Genomic DNA, 21399 nt, shown 5'->3' on the forward strand with positions numbered 1-21399 from the left:
CTAACTATCTTCACACATAGGTATTTATGGTTTAACATGATTAACACTATTCTTTATTTTAACTGTATAACACATCTTTACAGTGTTTAAAATATTAATGGAGGTTATTATGTATGTATATATACTATTAATATACATTATTAACAAAAGAGTATGTCATCACACTATTTGAGTTAATCTATACATTTTGTATTTGTGTTTGAGGAGAATATGAGGGTTGTATTTCCATTGTGTGCTTGCTAAAAATGATGGAGGAGGGCTATATATTTTCAGCCTGTATATTGGTGGGATAAGCAGTGGATAAAGTGTCCAAAGCTATAAGTCTTCTCACCTCCAGTGACAGAAAGCAGGCTTTCACCTCTCTTTCTCTCCATGATTTATTTGCTGCAAAGAGGGGAAAGGACAGATATCAGGGATGGTCTGAAGGAGGATAAATGCAAAGCATCAACACTAGGGCCAGCATTTGTCAGATAATAAACAGATTTCTTTCATCGTAAATTTCCTCTCCCTTCCTCTGCCTATCTGACACCCCTCGGATCAGCCTGGGAAGTAAAACTTCTTGTCTGCTGGGTGAATTACGAAGCAAAACAAAATTGACTGTGTATAAGAGTTAATCAAAGCAGAACTAGCAAAATTACCTGTTTTCACAAATGAATACTTTTATACACACACACATAGGTGTATAGGTGTATATATATATATATATATATATATATATATATATATACCCTGCAGCATTAGGTATTTACTACCCTTTTTCAAATTTAGAAAAATAATTTAATCTGAAAACATTTTTTTTATTTTCTCTGTGACAACACAGCCTTGTTACCAGGCTAGGAAGGCATCATAAAGGAAAAAATACATAAAAACAAAAGTTGCTATAAGTAACAACAGTCTTATGTAATTCTGTACTGTATGTCTGTATTCTCTCCTGATTTCAATGGTTGGTACTGGCAGGTATTTACCAGGTTCTTAATATGGCAGTACAAGACTGCAGCATAATTTATTTCACACTGGGTCTAATAAGGTGAATGTATCATTGCACTTAGCCTCAGATTTACTCAGATCAATTTAAAGAGTTATTGGAACTGATGGCCTAGATTTATCGTGTGGTGAGAAAAAATTCTCCATTGCGCAATAAATGCTCATCAAATGATATGTCTTGCAGAGTTTATTTGTAAAGCGGAGGAACCGATGTATAATCTCTCAAGCTTAGCATGACATGTGACAAAATTATTTTTTTAATTTACTTTTTTAGATAAGCACTTCACTAAATCTGGTTGAAATACAATGAGCTGCATAATTGGTTGTTATAAAATGGAGCTATAATTATTACGTTCCTCTGTTCTTTAACAAGCAGAGCTTCAAAATCAGATTCTGTAGATGGATTTAAGTGGCAGCAAGGACTGCAATACAACACAAACAAAGGGGAATTATTGATTTGACAATGTTATTAAGCATTTTTCACCTAGGAATTTATAATTAGCAATATTATAACAACTGTGTTATAATTTTTAAATATTTTTCTATAGTACAGAGAGTTCTTATTAGATGAAATTTCTTTTTCTTAAAATGTGGCCTTGAAAAGCATCATTGTAGTAAAGGAGACAGGGGAATATAGGAAGTTATCCAGCCTGATCTAGCTGGTTTACAGAAGGCCTACACAAGGATTAAGTTAAGTCGTACTGAAAATCTGCCCAAGCCTTTGCAAACTGAAGGCGTAATGATGGTTCTTACATGGAAATCTCCAGCTTGTGGATGATCTCAGCTCCATATCTGTGCTCTCTCCTTATCAGGAATGAATTGAAGTTCAAATACCTCTTGATGTGCCTGGAGCTGGGGAACAGATGACAGCTGTCACCTCACTTCATGTTGCTGCATATTACCCTCTAAGTCCCCTGTTTACATAAGGGCTTTTTCAAATTTGTTTTGAAATAAAACTGTAACTTTTCTGGTTTCATGTAAAATCAACATGTGTAGTATGTAAAAAAGTGCCACCGCAGGTATATACATTTGAGCCTCTAAACCTTGCCATTTACATTTAAAAATAAAATGGCAACTCAGCAAGGCTGACACATTTACCTTTCCTTAACTATAACCAATACTAGTCCTGAAATACTAGCTAATAAGAAGCTCCCTTTTCTGAAGCACATTACATTCTTTGGTACAGGAGTATTAACACCTGGTCATATACTTTTTGGGGGGTTGTTTTATTCCCTGAAATTTATTTTTTAAATAATGCTTGATAGAATAGAGAGAATTATATTTGTATATCCAATCTATTACTACAAGACACTAAAATCCAAACATAGCATTTGTGTTCAGGATACTTATGTGGTTTTCATACATTATGCTTATATATTTTATATCGAATTCATTTTATGCTAGTTGCCCTTTAGCCCTTTAAAAAGCATCTACATGCCTCTTAAGCAGGGATGGTTACACACACACACACATATAAATATATATATATATATATATATATATATATATATATATATAAAGGTCAGACATTCCCACTTATACATTAGGAAATATATCTAAGTAAAGATGATATCTGAAATAGTTTTGAGAAAAAAAGAACTGTTTTAGCCCTGCAACAGTTAAGGTACGTGTTTAACACACAAGGGGTCATTTTTACTTTCTCTAAAGAATTATCATGATTATGGAATCAGTTTATTAATATCTACCCGCTGCTGTAGGAAAAGGTTAATAATCTCTGCTATGTGTCTGTTTGTGCATAGATTTATGCTATGTTGTATCATCTCTGTTAAGTCTTGCCACTGCGGTCCCTATTAGCTTTTATGTTTTTCCCCTTAAATTATAGAGGGCTGGCCTGGATGCATTTTAAATATTATAGCGTTTTCACTCTATGCTACAGCACCAGTCGCTCCCATTACCCTCAGCAACACGATTCATGGAGATAGGAGGATAGACGGGTCACCAGCAGAAATCCAAAGAAATTTATCTTGTGCCCAATTATAATGTTAATTGGCAAGTCTCTGAAATCAATTAATTCGCAAATTTTTTCAATTAAAAACTGAAATAAATCATAGAGATGTTATTAAGGAAAGGCCAAACCAGTCAACTTTTTTGTAGGCATCTGAATTTTCTGAGAGAAAAAAAACACAAATCAGGAGTGCCGGGGTCTAACGCCCTTGAGTGTCTTTGCAAGAGAGGGGGTTGTCATCAGCCGGGCTGGGCTGAAGGCAGATAAAAAAATATCGACCGGTCGGACGTACTGCCTTCTCTCCTTTATTGATCAGGTGGGAATTTAACTTGCTGTGCATATCCACAGTGTCAGCAAGAGCCAAGGGGCATTTTAGAAGCAGTCAGCTTGCAGGTGTCACTTTGATATGAAAGGGGTTGGAGGAAATTAACTGATATCAGAGGGAGCATGCTAAAATATAGAGAGGCATTGGGCAGCGACAAGGCTGAAGGAACAGTAAGATAGCAAAAGGAAAAAACACATATAGGGTGATTATTAGTACTGAGTAATTAACTTTAATGATATTCTGTGTATTCCTAGGGGGTTTCATGGTTCCATTCATGCAATGTTATCCAAACTAACGGGCTTGGTAATGCCAGCAACATGTTTTAACTTTGGCTTGATCTAGCAGTCGCACCAGAAATGACACCCCTAATAATCTCTGCAGTGGAAATTTATATATGAAACCATTAACATAAGATCAGCCAGACCTAATTTTTTACTAAAAATCAAATGCAGCTGCATGAGGCCAAAAATACCTAAACATGTCTCTTACATGAACATGTATACTTGTACTAAAGTGCATTTAGATATTTAAGTCACACAGTCATTCAAAGAAAAAGTAGCACTAAGGGGCATGGGGTAATTTGCAGCTGCAAGAGCAGCTGGGTTGCTGCAGTTTTTGTACTGCAGTCATTCACCCCATTCTTTAAAGGTACTTGCATCAAAATATACTCTTGGTTCTTCGTATAGTGATACTTGGTGCCACACAGTCCTTCTTGCCTCCGGTTCCAAATCAAGTGTTGCTGTGCCTGTTGACACAGAAAAACCCTGAAACTACTGCCACCTCTGGACCAGGAGGTAGTTTAAGGGTTACCTTTACTACAGACTGGGAGTCATAAACATTGAGAGGCGCAAATAGAGATAAGCAAGGAGCTCTTTTGTGCAAAAAAATTGCAAACTTTGTTCCTTTTACTAATTCTTTTCCTCCAGTGGCCACTAGGTGGTGTCAAGCAGTATCTCTATCTTTGCATAGCATGTTCCTAAAACTAAATAATTGTGAATGAAACAAAACTTCCTTTATAGTAAGTTTTTTTATTATTAAAAATAAATGACTTATTTTACTTATTACAGTAAGCTCTTCCTAACTCTAAACTGCACCACCAAGCATCAGAAGAGAGTTTAGCTTGCATTCTGCTCCTGCTACTGATTTCAAAGTGTTCTTCTGCACAAGATCTGGTCTTGGTCTTTCTCAGACACTGCTAGATTCTGGGTTATTCACAAGAAGAAGTCAGCAATTTCTTTTTTCTCAGAATACTGCTGAGGCAAATGAGTGTGGAGTGGATTAGACAGGTGTACTTAAGGCATTAAAACACTTTTATTAGAAAACTATATGTTTCATAGACTTTCCTTTTCCTAATAATTAGAAAATATGTTATTACTTATTTAAATTTAGCTATTTGTGTATGTTTAATGAAATCCTAATATATGAATGAAAATATACAGTATTTGCTATTTCTGGGTAAAAAAATTACCTTGCAACAGGAGCATGCCAATAACTCGCTGGCTGGCTGGCTGACTGGCTGCTGGATGTTCTTCCACCCACTTACTGTTATGCTGCTTTACTATGCATAGATATTGAATGTATTTACTAATTAAATAATATTAACAGAGCTTTACAAAAATAAAGTATAAAGATCCTACATTTACCCACATACTTACAACACAGGGCAAATATGCCAATACAGAAGAAGATAATGGGTTCTTTCGCCCTATCAGTTCAGACAATCATTAGTCTTCTGCCAATAGCAATTCAGGTTCTCAGTCTGATCCCATCATAGAAAAAAAGTTGGTGATCTTGCTAAATGGTCTTTTGGTAGTCTCTTAGTACTAGATAGAAAAGATCTTACTTTTTTTCTGTGAGAAAGATCACACTGATTAAAAAGTTCCCAAATAGTGGCAATACAATTTGATATCTGTAAGTCACTTAAAAAAGGAATAATTTCCTCACAAATTGGAGAAAAGTAACTGTAACAGTTTCAAGAGTTTCCTTTGGATGCTTCAATGCCAGGGAAATCTCAGAATTTGTACGTTCTGACTATTTTTGTATGGCTCCATTACTCCTAACAAATCAAAAATGTATTGGGAATATAACTGGCTTCTGAAACTGATGATATTGTGATTGTGTGTCAGGGAAACTGGATTATAAGCTTGTCCTAAAGACAGGAACTGACAGGTGACTCAATGCTTTTGTGTCTAAATCTCAGAAATGCGATCATGACAAAATATTACAGGAAAGGCCTCTTCCCAGTATTAATTCGGATCTGACTAGCTACATGTAAACGGCTTTCAAAAGAACTGAACAGTATTGTAGAAGGGTGCAACTTGCTTGTGGTATCTATTCAGGTTCGTCCATTAGGACTTCCATTCTTCAGGATAAAATCCTTCTATAATTATCAAGTTTTTACCACACATCTGCAAGTTGAGACTGCCATACAATTTCATTAAAGCACCAATTCCCAAGGTAGATCAGTTTTGTTCCACGCTAAATTAAACCTGGCCTTCCTCGCTTTACTCATGCTTTGACATAAAGATTCATAGCCCAAATGTACAAAGCCAAGAGGTGTCTTGCTGGCTCCATCAGGCTCAGGTGCTTCCTCTGCACACTCTATGATGTGAAGGCAGAGAAGGAATGATGCCAAAAAACTGAGGCAGCACTTTCCGATTACAGCTTGGCGCTGATGTGCATAAGAGAGAAAGGGTAGAAAGGGCTGAAAATAAATAGCTCACCCAAAGCAAGGGAAATGAGGGCACAAGATTTAGCTGTTAAAGGAAATAATCCAAAACTGTCTTTCTGTGCTTTTAATCACTAAGACCACACTGCTGACATAATTAGAGAAATTGGTATAGAAAGTCCATGGTGTGGAAAAGCATGAGACAGACTGTAAACTTACAGTATAAGTTCTGTTAGCAATATTCCTATAGGTGTGTCTAGTGCCTGATGTGGCCATCAGAACAATACAGACACTTTTGGCATTACGAAAATGTAACCCCCTTGTTGGCTGCCTTGTTAATGCATCCTGTTTCACTTATTTGCTTTATCTACATAAAATGATTAATTAATGTACAGTACCAAGGTAGCTTGGGCTCAAATTACTGATAACAAGAAAGATAACCCATATACAGTTGCGGTTCCACCAGGGGTGAGAGAAGCAATTGTACCACAGTCCCCCAGAGGTCCCATTGGGACACTCTTAGTAGAGACCCAAGAAATAGAAGTAAAGTTACTGTTAAGTTACAAGTTAGACTGTAATAATTTCAAATGTTAGGATTTTAGTATCATCAGTTAATGTTAGTATCGCCAACATTTTATTGTGTATGTATAGTAAACATCTTGTTAATGATAATAGCAAAATAGATATCCAGATACCAGAACAGTAGCAGAACAGTAACATATATGAAGGAAGAGAAGCAATTTCTGTCGCTAAAGATGCGAGCATCAGTAGGGTTAAAAAAAATAAATCTACACTTTTTTTTTTCAATTTACATTTTTCGCTTAAAGTGAAAGGCTAGGAGGAAAATAATACAATTGGTGACATATTCTAAAAGAGAGCAGTGAAAACGTGTTAAGCACTTCAGAATCTCATATATTCACTCGGCCCCTGGCAAAGACATCTGCCTAATGTTAGAGTTTAAATATCCTTTTCCATTTTACATGCATTCAAGTCTCATTTGAAGAAAATGAAACGGTATTATTAGAGGGAGATTTTGCACAAATGGCCTGAATTTGACATGTCAAGTTCAATGAGGCTGTTACATATGTAACACGTAGAAAGGCTCAGAGGCGACAAACCTCTTTGGAGAGAAAGTCTCTGATTCTGAAATGAAATTTGCATGCAGCATACCCGGTGTCCTTCTTTCCCTACCCCCTCTCTCAGCTCTGAGTATCGAGATCATTTGTTTGCAGACTGACGGCCCTCCACGCTGTGTTTGCCTGGGTGCTGCTTTACCTTTTTTGTTTAATATTATGGACAAAATAAAGGGAACTTTTCAGTCGTGTTTTGACTGCTTTTATAACTATAAATGCCAACATTTTGATCTCAAAGTTGGAGTATTAAGGTGCATAGTAATACAGGTTAATCACTTGTATTTGGGGTATTAAGAGCAGAGGTGCAACAATAGACAAATGGCCTAAAGGCTGATAGGGGAGATTAATGTATATGTGACATTCCTGGGACCCTGTAGTGGTTTTTAAACTTTTGCACTTTAAACCCCACTTGAGAGTCCAACATTAAGTCAGGCCTCCCCCTGATTCTTCAACCTTAGGTCATTGCCCCCCTTAGCACATGAAATTATTACAGATACAGGAAAATATTGGTACATCAATCATTCAGTCATGGTATGAAAGAATATCGGGGAATGAATATACATATTTACCCCAAAGCTGACCTTCAAACTGGGCTTTCAGAAGTATCAGAATCAGGTGCCACTGCTCCAAGCCCCACCACCAGGGGTAAGCAGCTCGCAATTTAGAAACCACTGCTCTAAAGAATCTGTAAAACACATCATGTTCCCTACTGGCCGTGACAATGTTCTTCTTGAGGGGTCCAGAAATTACAAGTTTTACTGCAGGTTAAAGACTAATCTTGCATAGTAAACAACTAACATACAATGATAATCCTTTTACTTATATATGAGAAGGATGTGGGCTGCAACCAAAAAAAGCTGGTAATAATAGCGAGAAAAAAAGAGAGCCGCAAAGCTGTGTTGTATCTGAAATTAAGATATCTTAAGTGAACCTTGGTTAAACAGACCGCAAGGATCCAGTGGTAAGATTAACTGGGAGAAGACAAGATAATATGTGTTTAGCAGTTATGGCCAGATCAGCCTGTGTGTCAAACACAAATTATAAAATGTAACAAGCTGGCCTTCTCAGCAATTTCCATCCTTTTATGATCCAATGTCAGCCTTTATGAATAAGTGTCCTTGTGAATAACATCTATATTTGATTCTGGATTTTTATCTTTACTCTGCCTAATACTGATTTCCATGGCAATTCAGAGGTTAAAATTTCACCAGGCAATAGAGAAATTGGGGGCTATGTGTGAAGATAACACTCTCTAATGTGACTAAGAGCTCTGCCCTTTGTTGGAGATTAGCTTCAATTGCCTCAGTACATGGAATAGATTGAATGTTATCTATCATGGTACAGCCCAGGTCGTTATTTAATAATTAATAGAGACCTCTTATTCTTCCTTGGCTTGCTAAGGGGCTGACTGCCTCAAACCTAGCAGCTAAGAGATAGCCTGTTTCTCTCTTCTTTAACTGCTGCGGTTAGTTAAAGGAACAACCCCATCCTTTTTCATTTGTCAGCAGGATCACAATTGGAACTTGTCAAGTTCATGATTTAGGGATTCCTTTTGTTTCCCATTAAACCCCATGCTCAAATCACCCTCCCTTCTGAGGTCTGCAAGAAGGCTGCTACCTTGCTGTCCCTTCGCACTGTCTCCCTCCTTGGCCCTTACTTCCTTGATAAGGTTTCTGCTGGCGCTAATTGCTTCTCTTCATTTAAACTGGTGCGCTAATTTGCAGTGGCTCTTTATTAGGTTGGATGAGACCCAAATTACGCCATCAATTACACACACTCTGTCTAAAAGTCTCATTCTGGATGTCAGAGGGGGAAAAAGAATGAAAGAAGGGTCTTTCTATAAACTCGGACCCTTAATCTACACTGAAATGATTAAATTAATTTGGCAGTGCTTATATAAAAATAGTGCATAAATGATGACATTATTACTTCAAATGGAGAAACATGAAGTATGATAGAACATTGTTACTGTTTAGTAGTGATATCACTATGAAGACATGCTGGTTTGCTAAGAAGTGTTGTAGTGCTGACCTATATTTGACTTGAAGGGCTAATAACACATATGAATTACCCATATGACAGGACCCATATTTTATTCTTTAAATGCAGTGTCATTTTGGTGGTGCAGCTAACTAAACTCACTGTAGTTTGGTAGTTTGGTTGCTGAATGTAGACAGCAACTTATTTTCCTTCATGACCAAAGGCAGTTTGGCATAGAAGTTTGGGATGTTGTACCCCTCAAAATTCTATTAAACATTACAAATTTATGTAAGCATCAGATAAATACTTAAGCTGGCCATACATGCACCGATAATATTTGGTGCGTGTATGGCAAGTCGACCAATATCGCAGGAAGCTGCTGATATCGGTCGACTCGCCGATCGCCCAGGTTAAAAGATTTTGATCGGGCGCCATATAAGGCGCCTGATCAAAATCTGCCTTCAGGGCTGAATCGGCAGAAGAAGGTAGAAATCCTATTGTTTCTACCTCATCTGCTGTTTCAGCCCTGAACGGTTAGTGGCTGATTGTACGATCTTTCGCCACGTGTGTGGCCACCTTAAGGCCTATGGGACTAACCCATCATCTGTGCCCCTTTTGAGAATGAAACCTGATGTAAGGACAGGATAACCTGTCCTTACTGATTATACTGGTTTCTGGTAAAAACTATGTCTATAGCAGAGCCTCTATCATATGGGTAAACTACTTAACAATAACATATGCATACCTGAGCAATACGTGCCTGTCTACATTCCTATCATAGTCAATGGATTTCCCTCTTCAAACAAAAGGAAAAGAGGTGTCATTTGGAAATGTGTTTTCTTCACCTGGTTCTCCCAGACAGTACTGCAGTCATCAAATATATCCATTTACCACAAATATTGGGATTTGGCCATATAATTTTATGACACGATAATACTGCAAAATAGTGATGCACGGCCTGGCCTGATGCCCATGCTACCTGTGGTCCGGGATGCTTTGGACTGCAGCCTGAGCATCTATAGTGGGTTTGGGCTGGGCGCCCTTATAACTTTTTACTATGTTTTGCTGTTCATTGGTGAGATAGTGTGATCCAGTGCCTGCCCCCTCTGGCATCATCCATAGGGTCAGACAGGGCATAAAAAATCCTTCAGGCCAGGTTGGGTCTGGGTTGAGAAGGGGTGGGTTAGGGAGGGTGCAGGTTGTAAAACTCCAGACCCCCTTTTCACTACTGCAATTAATATCACAACTATAAACAATTGCTATCATGAGTGGATTATGAATACATTTACAATTATTGTGTTTAGGTAATATTCTACTTTGCAGAATTTTCTAGCTTCATGTTGTGCAGGTCCAGGTAAATGTTTTAATGATTTCTATAAAAAAATTAATAAAAACAATTCTCATATAAATTATGTGTTATCTCCAAAAAGCACATTATTTGGCATGCTATTGTAGCATATTTGGGTATGGGGCAAGACAACCCTTACCTGATATTTAATTGAGTGAGTTTATCCAATTCCTGCTCCATGTGTTCCTGCAGCTCTCCTGGGCGTAGTAGGACCTGGCATATGGGGCAGATTGGGGCTTGGCTATCAAACAAGGCAACCTTCTTTTTGCCTGCAAGGAAACAGAAATGCAATCACATTAACAAAAAAAAGCAACAAATGCAACAGTAAACAATCAGTGCTGTTTTTGCAGAGGCCAGTTTATCTTGGAATAATACTGTCTTTCCTAAGTCTGTTATGTTTCTTTACCATTAATAACATTGCCATCAATTATCATTTTGCACAAGAAAAGTACAGATAATAAAAGAATTGGCAAGATGGCTCAGAGTTCTAGCAACTAAACAGGCATTTGTTTTTCTGTCCAGTATTTTCTATCCACTACCAACCACAACCAGAAAATGTGTGTGATGTTCCTGTTCTAAACTGTGTGCAAGTGGTCATTTTCAAGTTGGTAGTAGCTCCAGGGTTCCCATAGTGGCCAGCTGACTTTTTAAAATGGAAATTCAGCTCTGCTAGTGCAAAGAGGACAATTGTGCTCTCTGCACTAGTGATGCAGTGCCCCTAGCCCCCTTCGGGCACAAGAAAAGGTAAGCGCTGGGGGGCAGCATCGCAGGAGCCACCTCAGAGCCAGAACCGCCCCTGCTTGCACTTAAAAAATCAAGTGCAGATGTAATTTGGGTGATTTGTATTTGATCTGCATCAACACGCAAACTTGATTGCATTTTGAAACCACCCAGAATTGAGTCAAATGAATCCCAAACTTACAGCAGCAGTTATCCTGGAATGTTGGTAAAATGTTGCATTCTGCATACAAACATGGCAATTTGTTATTGTTGTCTTAAATTGCACTTCGCACACTGTATGTGCGGTCATATATTATGCTCATTTAACAACAGGCCTAAGCACAGCTATTCTAAAGGTTTCAAAGGGCACTATTTTTAGTCACTACCTCCGGCACCAGACAATAAGCAAGCATACCTAGCTCTTTCCTAAATAAACAAGAATCTTTTTAAAAGGGGAGGATATCCTGTGTATGATCCATGTTGGGACACAAGTGTTCTGTACTCTTGGCTGTGCCTACTGCTTCAGAATTCAAACAAGTCATAGGTTCAATTAAGTGAATTGCAGATTAGAATCTCTACCTATTGTTTCCTCTTCATGCTTTTCTTCTTTATTAGAATGATTATTAACTCTAATGCTGTCTACAAAAGCACAGACTTTTTTCATACTTTTTGAAAGATTACCTAGCAAATTCTATGGTTGTCTGTGCATGAGTGGCTCTTTACACTACTGATTTTGGCATTTTTATGGCAAAACAGAAATGTTGATTGGCCAAAATGGGGAACGATCACATAACATATGGTTTTATGTTCTGAAGAATATCTTAACTCTATATGGTAGTTTGGGGATAAACATACCCATATTTATTTATTCCTCCATAGTCAGTGGGTTATTAATTTTGAATGTACAGAACATTCCTTCTTAGCATATTTGTAGTTATACATATTAAGCCACCATATTTTTGCTTAAGCTGAACACTGCCCTTAACAGCATCTCTAGTTATCAAAATGTATAGTGCAGTCAACATCTTTACATATGATTAGGTAACAAATCATCTACCATTTATATTTAAAAATTTAAATATAAGATTTAAAAAAGTGAAATATATGTTTTCCTAGAGAATATTAATTCAATGCTTTAAAGTCTTTCATATGACGTAAAAAGGGAGACTGTTCATGTTATGTAAATGGTAATGTTTCCACTGTTAATATAATCTACTAGTGTGCTATCCAAGAATCAGCAGGTGAAACAGAGTAACCAGGCTTGAATAAACTGCTCAGTTTAAAACACAATATGGTTAATGGATCGTATGAAAAGGCAGAATCTTTTATCAGGGGGTAAAAGATGGAAATAAACAACAGTAAAGCCTGATCATTATCTTGTCCTCTGTGTCACTAGCTGGCTGAAACATAAGTTTGAAACTTGGCCTTTGTTACATCTCTGGGAAAATGTCTCTCAAATTAGCTTTTCTAACAGCCCAACACTGTATGCCGCTAAGCATATAAGACTGGTCTGACCATTCACAGTCTCTGCTGAACCGCGAGTCTAGAATGACAGGGACTAGTAAGGAAGGAGGATGGAGTTGGCTAATGGAAGGGTGCTAATGACAGAGCACTTATCACAGAGGCAGTTTACATGTCAAAGCAAAGGACCTTAAATAGCAGCACCCCAGGATGGAAAGCACTTTAACAACCATGTAATAAGATCCTACAGATTTTTTTTTTACCATGCAATTTGTTGCTGTGTCCTGGGTACAAATATTCTTTTTCGGGCAGAACACCATCTCTTGAACAAAGAGCCACAGAAAGCAAAACAGAGCTGAAGTTGTTTTCTTGAACGACAGAATAAATATAATAGCCGACAAACTGAACTAGATTACAGTTTATGTATTTTTAAAAATAAAAGCTCATTCTAACCCTCACAGAAAGGCTCTGAAAATCTTGGTGAAGCAGGGCTGATTAAATCCACTATAAGAGCAGCCTACCAACAATCTGGCGTTATTCTCGTTATAACACTTTCCATCAGACAACTAATCATGGTTGCACACATTCATGGCCTACAGATACAGCTGTCATTAACTGCAATGTGTAGGTTTGAATTGGTGAAGGTGTTTCCCGAATATTGGGCAGGACTCCATGTTTCTACAACATTTACAAATAGTTGCACATTGTACTCAATATACTGCACATCACTAGGTTTTAGGTGTCCATGAAGTTAATTTTGTGGTTTGCAGATATTTAACATGCTATTTTTTTCCACAGCAGTATAAAGCCAGTCAGTGAAATACATTTAGTAAAAGCTGCATCATTCTGGCTCCCTCTTTGAAGTTACGATTGCCTGGCACAACTAATAGAAGGCACGGATCCAGTCAGTCTTTGAGTAAGGCATTATGCCATCCTAACAGATGGGAGTAGGTGCCAGTTTAAATAGGACTGTGCCTTTCCATTAGTCTGAGGAGGGATGTGAACATTTCCCTTTTAACCTTATAAAGGGGTTCATAACTATATTATATGTTCCCAAGATATATGTCCAAAATAGCCTATATATGTTCAAAATAGACTATGGACACCTTATGGTGTCCCTAGTTTAAAATGCTTACATTTTCTCAGGAACTGAACATGTGCCCTTCATGAACTACTGCCATGGGGTTCATTTCTTTGTTTGTACCTGTTTAAGTAAACTCATCTCTCCAGAGATCTAAAACAGAGACCTCCTCGATAATACAGAAGTTTATTCATGTGTTAACAAGTGAAGTAGGTCCTTAACTACAGAAGCAGCTACAGACTGTGTCAAACACAAGATTTCACAAGAATATTACAGCTGCATTTTACCAAGATTTTCCATACAACTTTTGGATCAGAAATCTGCAGCAGAATGAAGCAGAGAGAAACAGAGGGTAGGGAAAGATGTATGTACAGGGTAATAATTTAAGAAACTCTGAATCTGTGCAATCACTTTATAAATTAGGTAAGGGGAGGGAGGCGAGAGGAGGAGGAAAGTTAAAAGGCTGAGAGGGAGATGTATCACAATTACTGACTGAGCAGTAATGAGGATTCTGTCACACAGCTGTCACACAGTTTTACCCAACTACTCCAATTCAATAATAACAGAAAAAAGGTGAAAGCTTGGGAATAAAAAAAACCTGATAGGTACATATTTGGGGCTTTGCTGGTATTTCTTTCATTTACAACAGCAGAAAACAAGACTTTACACTCAACAGACTGAGATAAAATTGATAGGGAGGGTGGGTGGCTGAAGAGTGGAAGAGAAAGGAGGGGACCCACACTGATCGATATTACTAAAAGCTGTGAGACACAGTGATGGAGTGCAATTTTTTTGTCTTTGCTAAAGTATGGTAGCCAGCCGACGGTTGATTCATGGTTCTCACACTCAACAGCTAACTGGAGTCTGACAAGACAATGAATTTTAGATGAGAGAAACCTTGGCATCCTGAAAAGGTATGGCGAGAGGAAGAAAGGAAGATAGAGGCAGAGAGGAAGTGTGAAAGAAAAGATTGAATAAAACAAAGAAAACATTGTATTTAAAAAAGTATTATGTCATAAAAACATACAAACACACACAAGCACACACACAAAGATGTAAATCTTGTCTTGTTGTTGAATATTGAAACTTAATAAAGCGTTAATAAACAAAAATACACAAGCATATTATCCCTAAGCAGTCCAAGGCTGCTCCAAAGCCCAGTGAAAGGGAACAGGAGGAGCATTTTAATTATCATTAGCCACTTATTTACCTAGTGCGGGCCTTGTCCTCAGTAAGGTGCTACAGATTACCGAAGGCCACAAAGTAGTCAGTGCACTGTGAAAGAGTCCATTAAGTTACCATAAAGGCAACAAAAACACAAGAATTGGTAAATAATTTCAAAAGAAGGCGTTTGGTTACTAGTAATACATAATTAAACAGTACAGCTCAATTTCTATTTCATAAATTATATTATCTTCTGAAAGACTCACCCTTTGTTCTACTTTGTTAATTCTAAATATTAGAACATCTATTGTTCAGAGTATCCCTACAGGGTATAAAGATTAATACACAGACATAGCTTTGAACTGAGGTAAAGGGTTCAGCAGAATACACACATATACATTCTTTGCTGCTTCCTGATGTGCTAACTTGCTGCATATTGTACCGACTGTGTTATCTGGCCATACCACTGGAGTTATACTAATAATAATAATATAACATGTAACATTTGACTACTCACTTTGCACCTGTTTTTATAATATAGGAAACCTTAATTCTGTTTCATAATAATAATTCTGACTGGTCAAGAACTTAGCCCTCATGCCTATGACACATCAAAGGATAGGACTAAATACATGGTTCTGGGCAGGAATGGGCTGAAGAATTGGTGCTATTGGCTTCAAAGGAAACTGCGGACCCTTTCAATGTCTCTTGTTTAAATTAATTTTTAAATTAAATTGTGTTAATTAACCCCTCTGCTACAAGTGCTGTGGGCACTGTGTGTACCACTTCATTTGCAGGTGAATACTTTAAGGGTTTTGCCACTCCTCAGCTAGTGCCAGACAATTTGTATAATTTCTGTAACAATGTAGTTAACCTCAAATCTAAATTGCTAGTATGATAGCTAAATATGCAGCCAAACAAAAACCAGTTAGATAACCAAGGCCATATGTATATAAAGGAACCTGTGTCTAGGATGGCAACGTTAGGCCGTACCCCCAGCATGTCACCAGACTTGTAGCTAAATCTGCAAGGGGGAGGGTACTCTCAGTGAATGCACAAAATGTATTGCAGATGAACCAACTGCCAAAGGGGGCACACTAAGCAGTCAGGTGCCTAGGGCAAGAAAACCAAAGTATGTACAGATAATACAGCCAGCCAGATATTTTTAAGGAGACTGGCAGACTGACCAGCAGATCAACAAAAAATAGAGAATAGATATGTATATGGAGAAAAAATTGCCTAAAAATAAAAAACGTGTTGCACCTTTCTTTTGAAAATAAGGCAATCAGTCACAACCCCCCAATTCTCAAGAACTGCTCTGTTGACCCTTCCTTCACACAGACTGTTCATGAGAACGCATACAGAATGTCCATTCTAGCCACTGGCACTTTATTCGCAGTCTCCAGGCTGCTAAATGACTTTGAGAAATGGATAATCGATTATCATTCAGTGAGCCACTCTTTCCCCTCCCTAGACCCAGCCTCTCCACTTGTTTAGAGGGACCACAAAGTCACTCTGCTCACACTCATGGACAAGAACAGCTCCATTTCATTCAGCAGAGCAAAGCCAACACTTTGTAATTAAGTCTATATTATCTAATTGTGCACATGTTGACAGAAAGCCTTTGTGTAATAAGGGGACTAGTTTTTTTTTTATAGTTTCTTCACTATTTTCTCTACCTCCTGAAATAAAGGGTGCTATAGTCCCATCTTTAACATCAGTAAAGTGGTATACATTATACACAGCAATACCACTATGTTAATAAATATGTTCTGCTGTGTATACTTTCAATCCAAGCAGATCTATTCATAGATGTATATGACCATCTATTGAATAGTTATGTATTTTCCTTTGTATGAATATATACAGATATTGGACCAGAATGCTCAGGACCTGGGGTTTTCTGTATAAGGGATCTTTCTGTAATTTGAATCTCCATAATTTAAATCTACTAAAAAATAATTTATCTTAAAATCTTAAAAAGGATCAAGTACAAGCTACTGTTTTATTGTTACAGGGAAAAAAGGAAATAATTGTTAAAAATTTAAATTGCTTGCTTATATTGGAGCCTATGGGAGATGGCCTTCCCGTAATTTGGAACTTTTGGGATAATGTGTTTCCAGATAATGGATCCCATACCTGTACATATATATATATATATATATATATTCTTTTGGATGAAACCATTGATATTCAAGAGAGGGCAGATCACAGCTCTCGAGCCTACAGACTGCAAAGCCGATATAACATCCTAATTACCGTAAGCAAATAAAATTCTGCCAGGGCTTGAACTTCTTGTAGAACATAGATGACACTTTCAGTGCTGGAAGTCTGAGTGATTTTACAGTTAAATATGCAAGCATTTAGGCTAATGAGAAAATGAGAATAAGAATATATTTTATAAGAAGGGTCAATTCACCAAGTTTTTTGCAGATGGCACAAGAAAAATTGGTGCAGAGACATCAGCATTGCTTGCGTTTGGCGCAGAGGTGTCTCCCTTCCCACTCACAGCTGTCCCCTTACCTGAGCATTCAAACATCAAAGTTAAGGCTTGCCGGAGGTCACAGTATGCAATGGAGCCCTCTACTTACCGTCTATTCTGCAGTAGGTGGTAAGGACAGTGCTGCCTCTTACCAGCCAGAGATGTGCTCTGCACCTTGCATTGGATTTGTTACCCAGAACAAGGTACAGAGCTCAGCCAGGCCCCAAACACAAGTGTTTATTAAATGAAAAGACCTTATTTGTAAATAATTTTTGCCTTTTATTTAAAATGTGTGGCAGCGACAAGGGTAATATATAATAATAATAGTAACGGTGTGGTGTATTATAAATTCTTATTTCACACATGAGACACACACTTACTTTTAATAAAGTAATGTGCAATGCTTTAATTTTATTTGGCAGCCTGGATTTTAATTACACAAGGAGCAATGGGAGTACCCCCTCTACCACCCAAGAAATCCAGGTTAAACATGAACTGGTACAGGCCCATGGAACACTTCTATTCCAATAGAAGGGGCATTATATCCTTAACTGCTTACGCTCTAGCAGATACTCTTGTCTTCTGTGCAAGGAGCTACACACTACACAAGAAACAAATATTATTATTATTATGTGATGAACCTTTTTTTCAAAAAGTATAATTCTCCTAATAGAATATTTCCAGACTATTAACAATTGGCTATTAATAATCTTCCCACCTTAAGGGATTTTTTTTAAGCATATCTACTTATATCAACTACAATGTTGATGATGGTGATTCTGATGGGTTTGCTTACTATATCATTATCTCTACTTGCATGCTTTATTTGTTTTCTATTATATTTGTTTTGGATTTGTACTTTAGCATTACACCCCCTATCACATTTTTATACAATATCCTGATCCAGGTTTTCTCTTTCTTTTTACATGTGTCATGGACTAATGGTGTGATCTGAGTATTGTTGAGTTTTTAATCTCGACCAGGTTAAAACTTATTCCTGTCAATCACAACGCTTTCCTATCAATCTCTGGTGGGCAAGCATATGTCAGATGATCTTCTAATGTTTTTCTTATAGACACTATTCTACCCAAGCAGTGTTTACATCCAGGGAGTAAATCAGCAGATGCCATCCAAGACTGATGGCCTAATTTCTTTATCTGATGGGTGGCGGGTAAAAGGTACCTCTTCTTCACTTGACTTCTCTCCACTCATCCCTCCCTTTAGGATATGCATTCAGGACAGACTGCTTTCCCCTTCCCTTTCCATTTCTGTCTCCCCATCTCATCTGCTTTTGACGGATAGCCCCCGCTATGGGCGCAACAAGATAAATTTGAAGGCCCCCAGCGTACGTCTGTCAAAGTTAAAGATGATAAATGGGGGAGGTGAGAAGGGACAGGCCTGCAGCATCTCTGGGTAATGGATAAGGTTTATCGTGGACGGATACACACCGTTATGATCCTCCGTTAATCTTTGCACATGGGGCGGCGAGGGGAGAGGAGAGAGGTGGGGAAGGTGCGTGGGGGAGAGGAGAAAGACTGATAACTAGGAAATAGGAATGACAACATTTTTTAGCTAAGAGATTCTTCACAAAAATGCCATCCTGCTGCTGGCTGTGACAACAGCTTGATTAAATAGGGAGGTAGTGAGAAAGGGTAGAGGTATGCAAGGGAGGGCACACAGAGATGGATCATTTCATTTCTTAGCATTTATTAGCATGTTCACTCAAGGGGGAGGGGGTGCATTGACACATTCTCTGCTTGGCACGGCAAACCAGTACTAAACAAGACACAAGCTTCTCCCAGGATAATGGCAAACACTCACAGAGCTATTTATCAAAGAGGGAAATAGGCGCTAACAGCATAAGTAAAGAAAGCTGTGTAAAATATTGCCTGTGTTTGTCAGACATAATCTGGTAATGGTATGCCAGTCATTTTTTTGCCTGTAATTGTGTGCACTAAGTGTCACTATGCAGTAATTACAATACAAGCACTGTAAATAAAGTGCAGTTTAATGACCCTCTAAATATGGAAGTTCTTTGCATTCAGAATAGACATTATCTGCGTTTTTTTAAACAAAAATGACAAGAAAAAAACCCAATGATTAAGAAATAAAAATGTTCTGTCTGGATACCTGCTTCTTTTAACTCCAGCTTACCAGTGACATTTAATCTTGGTTCACCAAGGCAACACTACAGAGTGGAATATTTTCTTTAAAATAAAAAAACAAAATCATTAGTTCCCTGAAAATATAAAGTTAGTGATGTTTGGGGGACATCAACTTATTTGCACAGACTTATCTTACCCCCTCAGTCACCTGCTACTCACAGCTACCATATAATATATAGGTAAGAACATGATTATGACTTCCTGATACAATCATTGTACTCTTACTGAGGGAACAGAAGGATCTGTCAGGGTCTATACACTGTGATAAAGGATAATGGCAAAGGTATTGTGCCCTGTCTTTGGAGGGCAGTACTGCGAATTAAACCTCGCAGGGGAGCAGATTGTGGTATGGACCATAGTGGCCCATACACCCCTCCTAAAATCACTTATGTTTCCCTATACACAATTTTGGACAAATAATAATCCCTTTACAAATATTTGCCTTACAGTAAAATCATGCTTATATATATATATATATATATATATTTATACATATATATATCCTGGGGGGGATCGAAATGCGCAGATATGGGTATTGAATAAAGATTGGTGATTAATCTATGCAGATCTGGTGCCATGAGTGCTTCCTACTGTTGCAGTTATATATATATATACTGTATATATACATGATTAACCTTTTCGGATAACAATTTATATGAAATATGGCAATATCAATTCTAGTTCTGAAACATACTTCAAACTAATTACAAACAATAATTTCTACTTATTATATTTAAAAGATCTTATAGACTGTAACCTTTAAATTTAGACATATAAAACTCCAACTAGTGCAGCATCTAAATCCTGGGAAATGCCCAAAGATGGTCCATATACTGCACTGTAGAAGGTTAAAAAAAATCTTTGAATATACTTCTATCCATTTTCCATCTGCACTGGATAATGCTAAGAAGAGTTCGTACCAACATACTGTGCCTTCCAGCAGTGCAGGTGGAGCTGCCCAAATTGCTAAATGTAAACTGCAAGCAGGTGACATAATTAAGTGCCCTCTTGAAACATCAAAGGCTGCTTGCTTTATTGCAGGTGCTGCATTCCGGAACCCATGGGGGGTGAGACCAGCAAAATGGGGTAGGGTCCCTGCTACCAAGACGCCGTGTTGTAATGTGCACTTATTAATACTGGATTAATAAAAAAAAGACCTGCTGCTTAAAAGACATTTCTGAGGACTAGCAGATTTTATTCCAGGAGGATAATTACCAATAAATAGAGGGACAATAACTATTAATATTTTATAGCTGTGCTTAATGAGCTGCAGAGAACAGTCCTCTCACTACTCTCCCTCCCTCTGTCTCCAAGAATGCCATATTTGTTTAACATTAAGAGAACAGCCTTTCACTGCTCCAGATTTCACTCCTCCTTTCGTCTGCTCTTCTACATCATTCACACATGTGAATAAACATTATGCAAGCATAACTTATGTTTCTGAGAAGTATAAGGCCAGGGATGAACAACTAGAGTGTGTCAGTGTCTGCCAATGGCTTCTTTATACTTTTTGTTTAGCCCAAAGATAATCCTTTAGAGTCAATAAATCAGTGAACAAGTCACTTGGTCCTTAGTTATTAACCAGTTACTTGGGATAGAATTCTGTAGAAGAATGCTTGAATATTTAACAGAGATGCATCTTCTAGAGTTGGAGATGACGTTTACATGACTTCAATATCATACAATCATTGTGAAGTTCTACTTACAATTTTTAAATGTACTAATTTATTTGAATTACAATTTACTTTAACCAAAGTGTTGCCTGCATGGTAAATTCGGTATCTCATATTTTAACATACAGCCATACCTAGATCATATGTAGTTATAGAAGTAACAGTAGGAGCACTCATGAGACTTGTTAACGTCGATAAAATAATTATGATTATTAAGAATCATACATTAGATAATATGTTGTAATACAT

At 37.6% G+C, this 21399-nt stretch overlaps 1 protein-coding gene across 1 annotated transcript in view; it reads right to left on the reverse strand.

Annotated features, from left to right (window-relative positions):
- Nucleotides 1–4283: 4283 nt before the first annotated feature.
- Nucleotides 4284–21399, reverse strand: part of rnf220.2 (ring finger protein 220, gene 2) — a 102573-nt gene continuing 85457 nt past the window's right edge. Inside the window, 2 exon segments of the mRNA NM_001113927.1 lie at nt 4284–4525; nt 10544–10673. Coding sequence (NP_001107399.1) covers nt 4483–4525; nt 10544–10673 — 173 coding nt within the window. The 3' untranslated portion in view covers nt 4284–4482.

The sequence above is a fragment of the Xenopus tropicalis genome, chromosome 4 (assembly GCF_000004195.4).
Source record: "Xenopus tropicalis strain Nigerian chromosome 4, UCB_Xtro_10.0, whole genome shotgun sequence".
NCBI classification, from domain to species: domain Eukaryota; kingdom Metazoa; phylum Chordata; class Amphibia; order Anura; family Pipidae; genus Xenopus; species Xenopus tropicalis.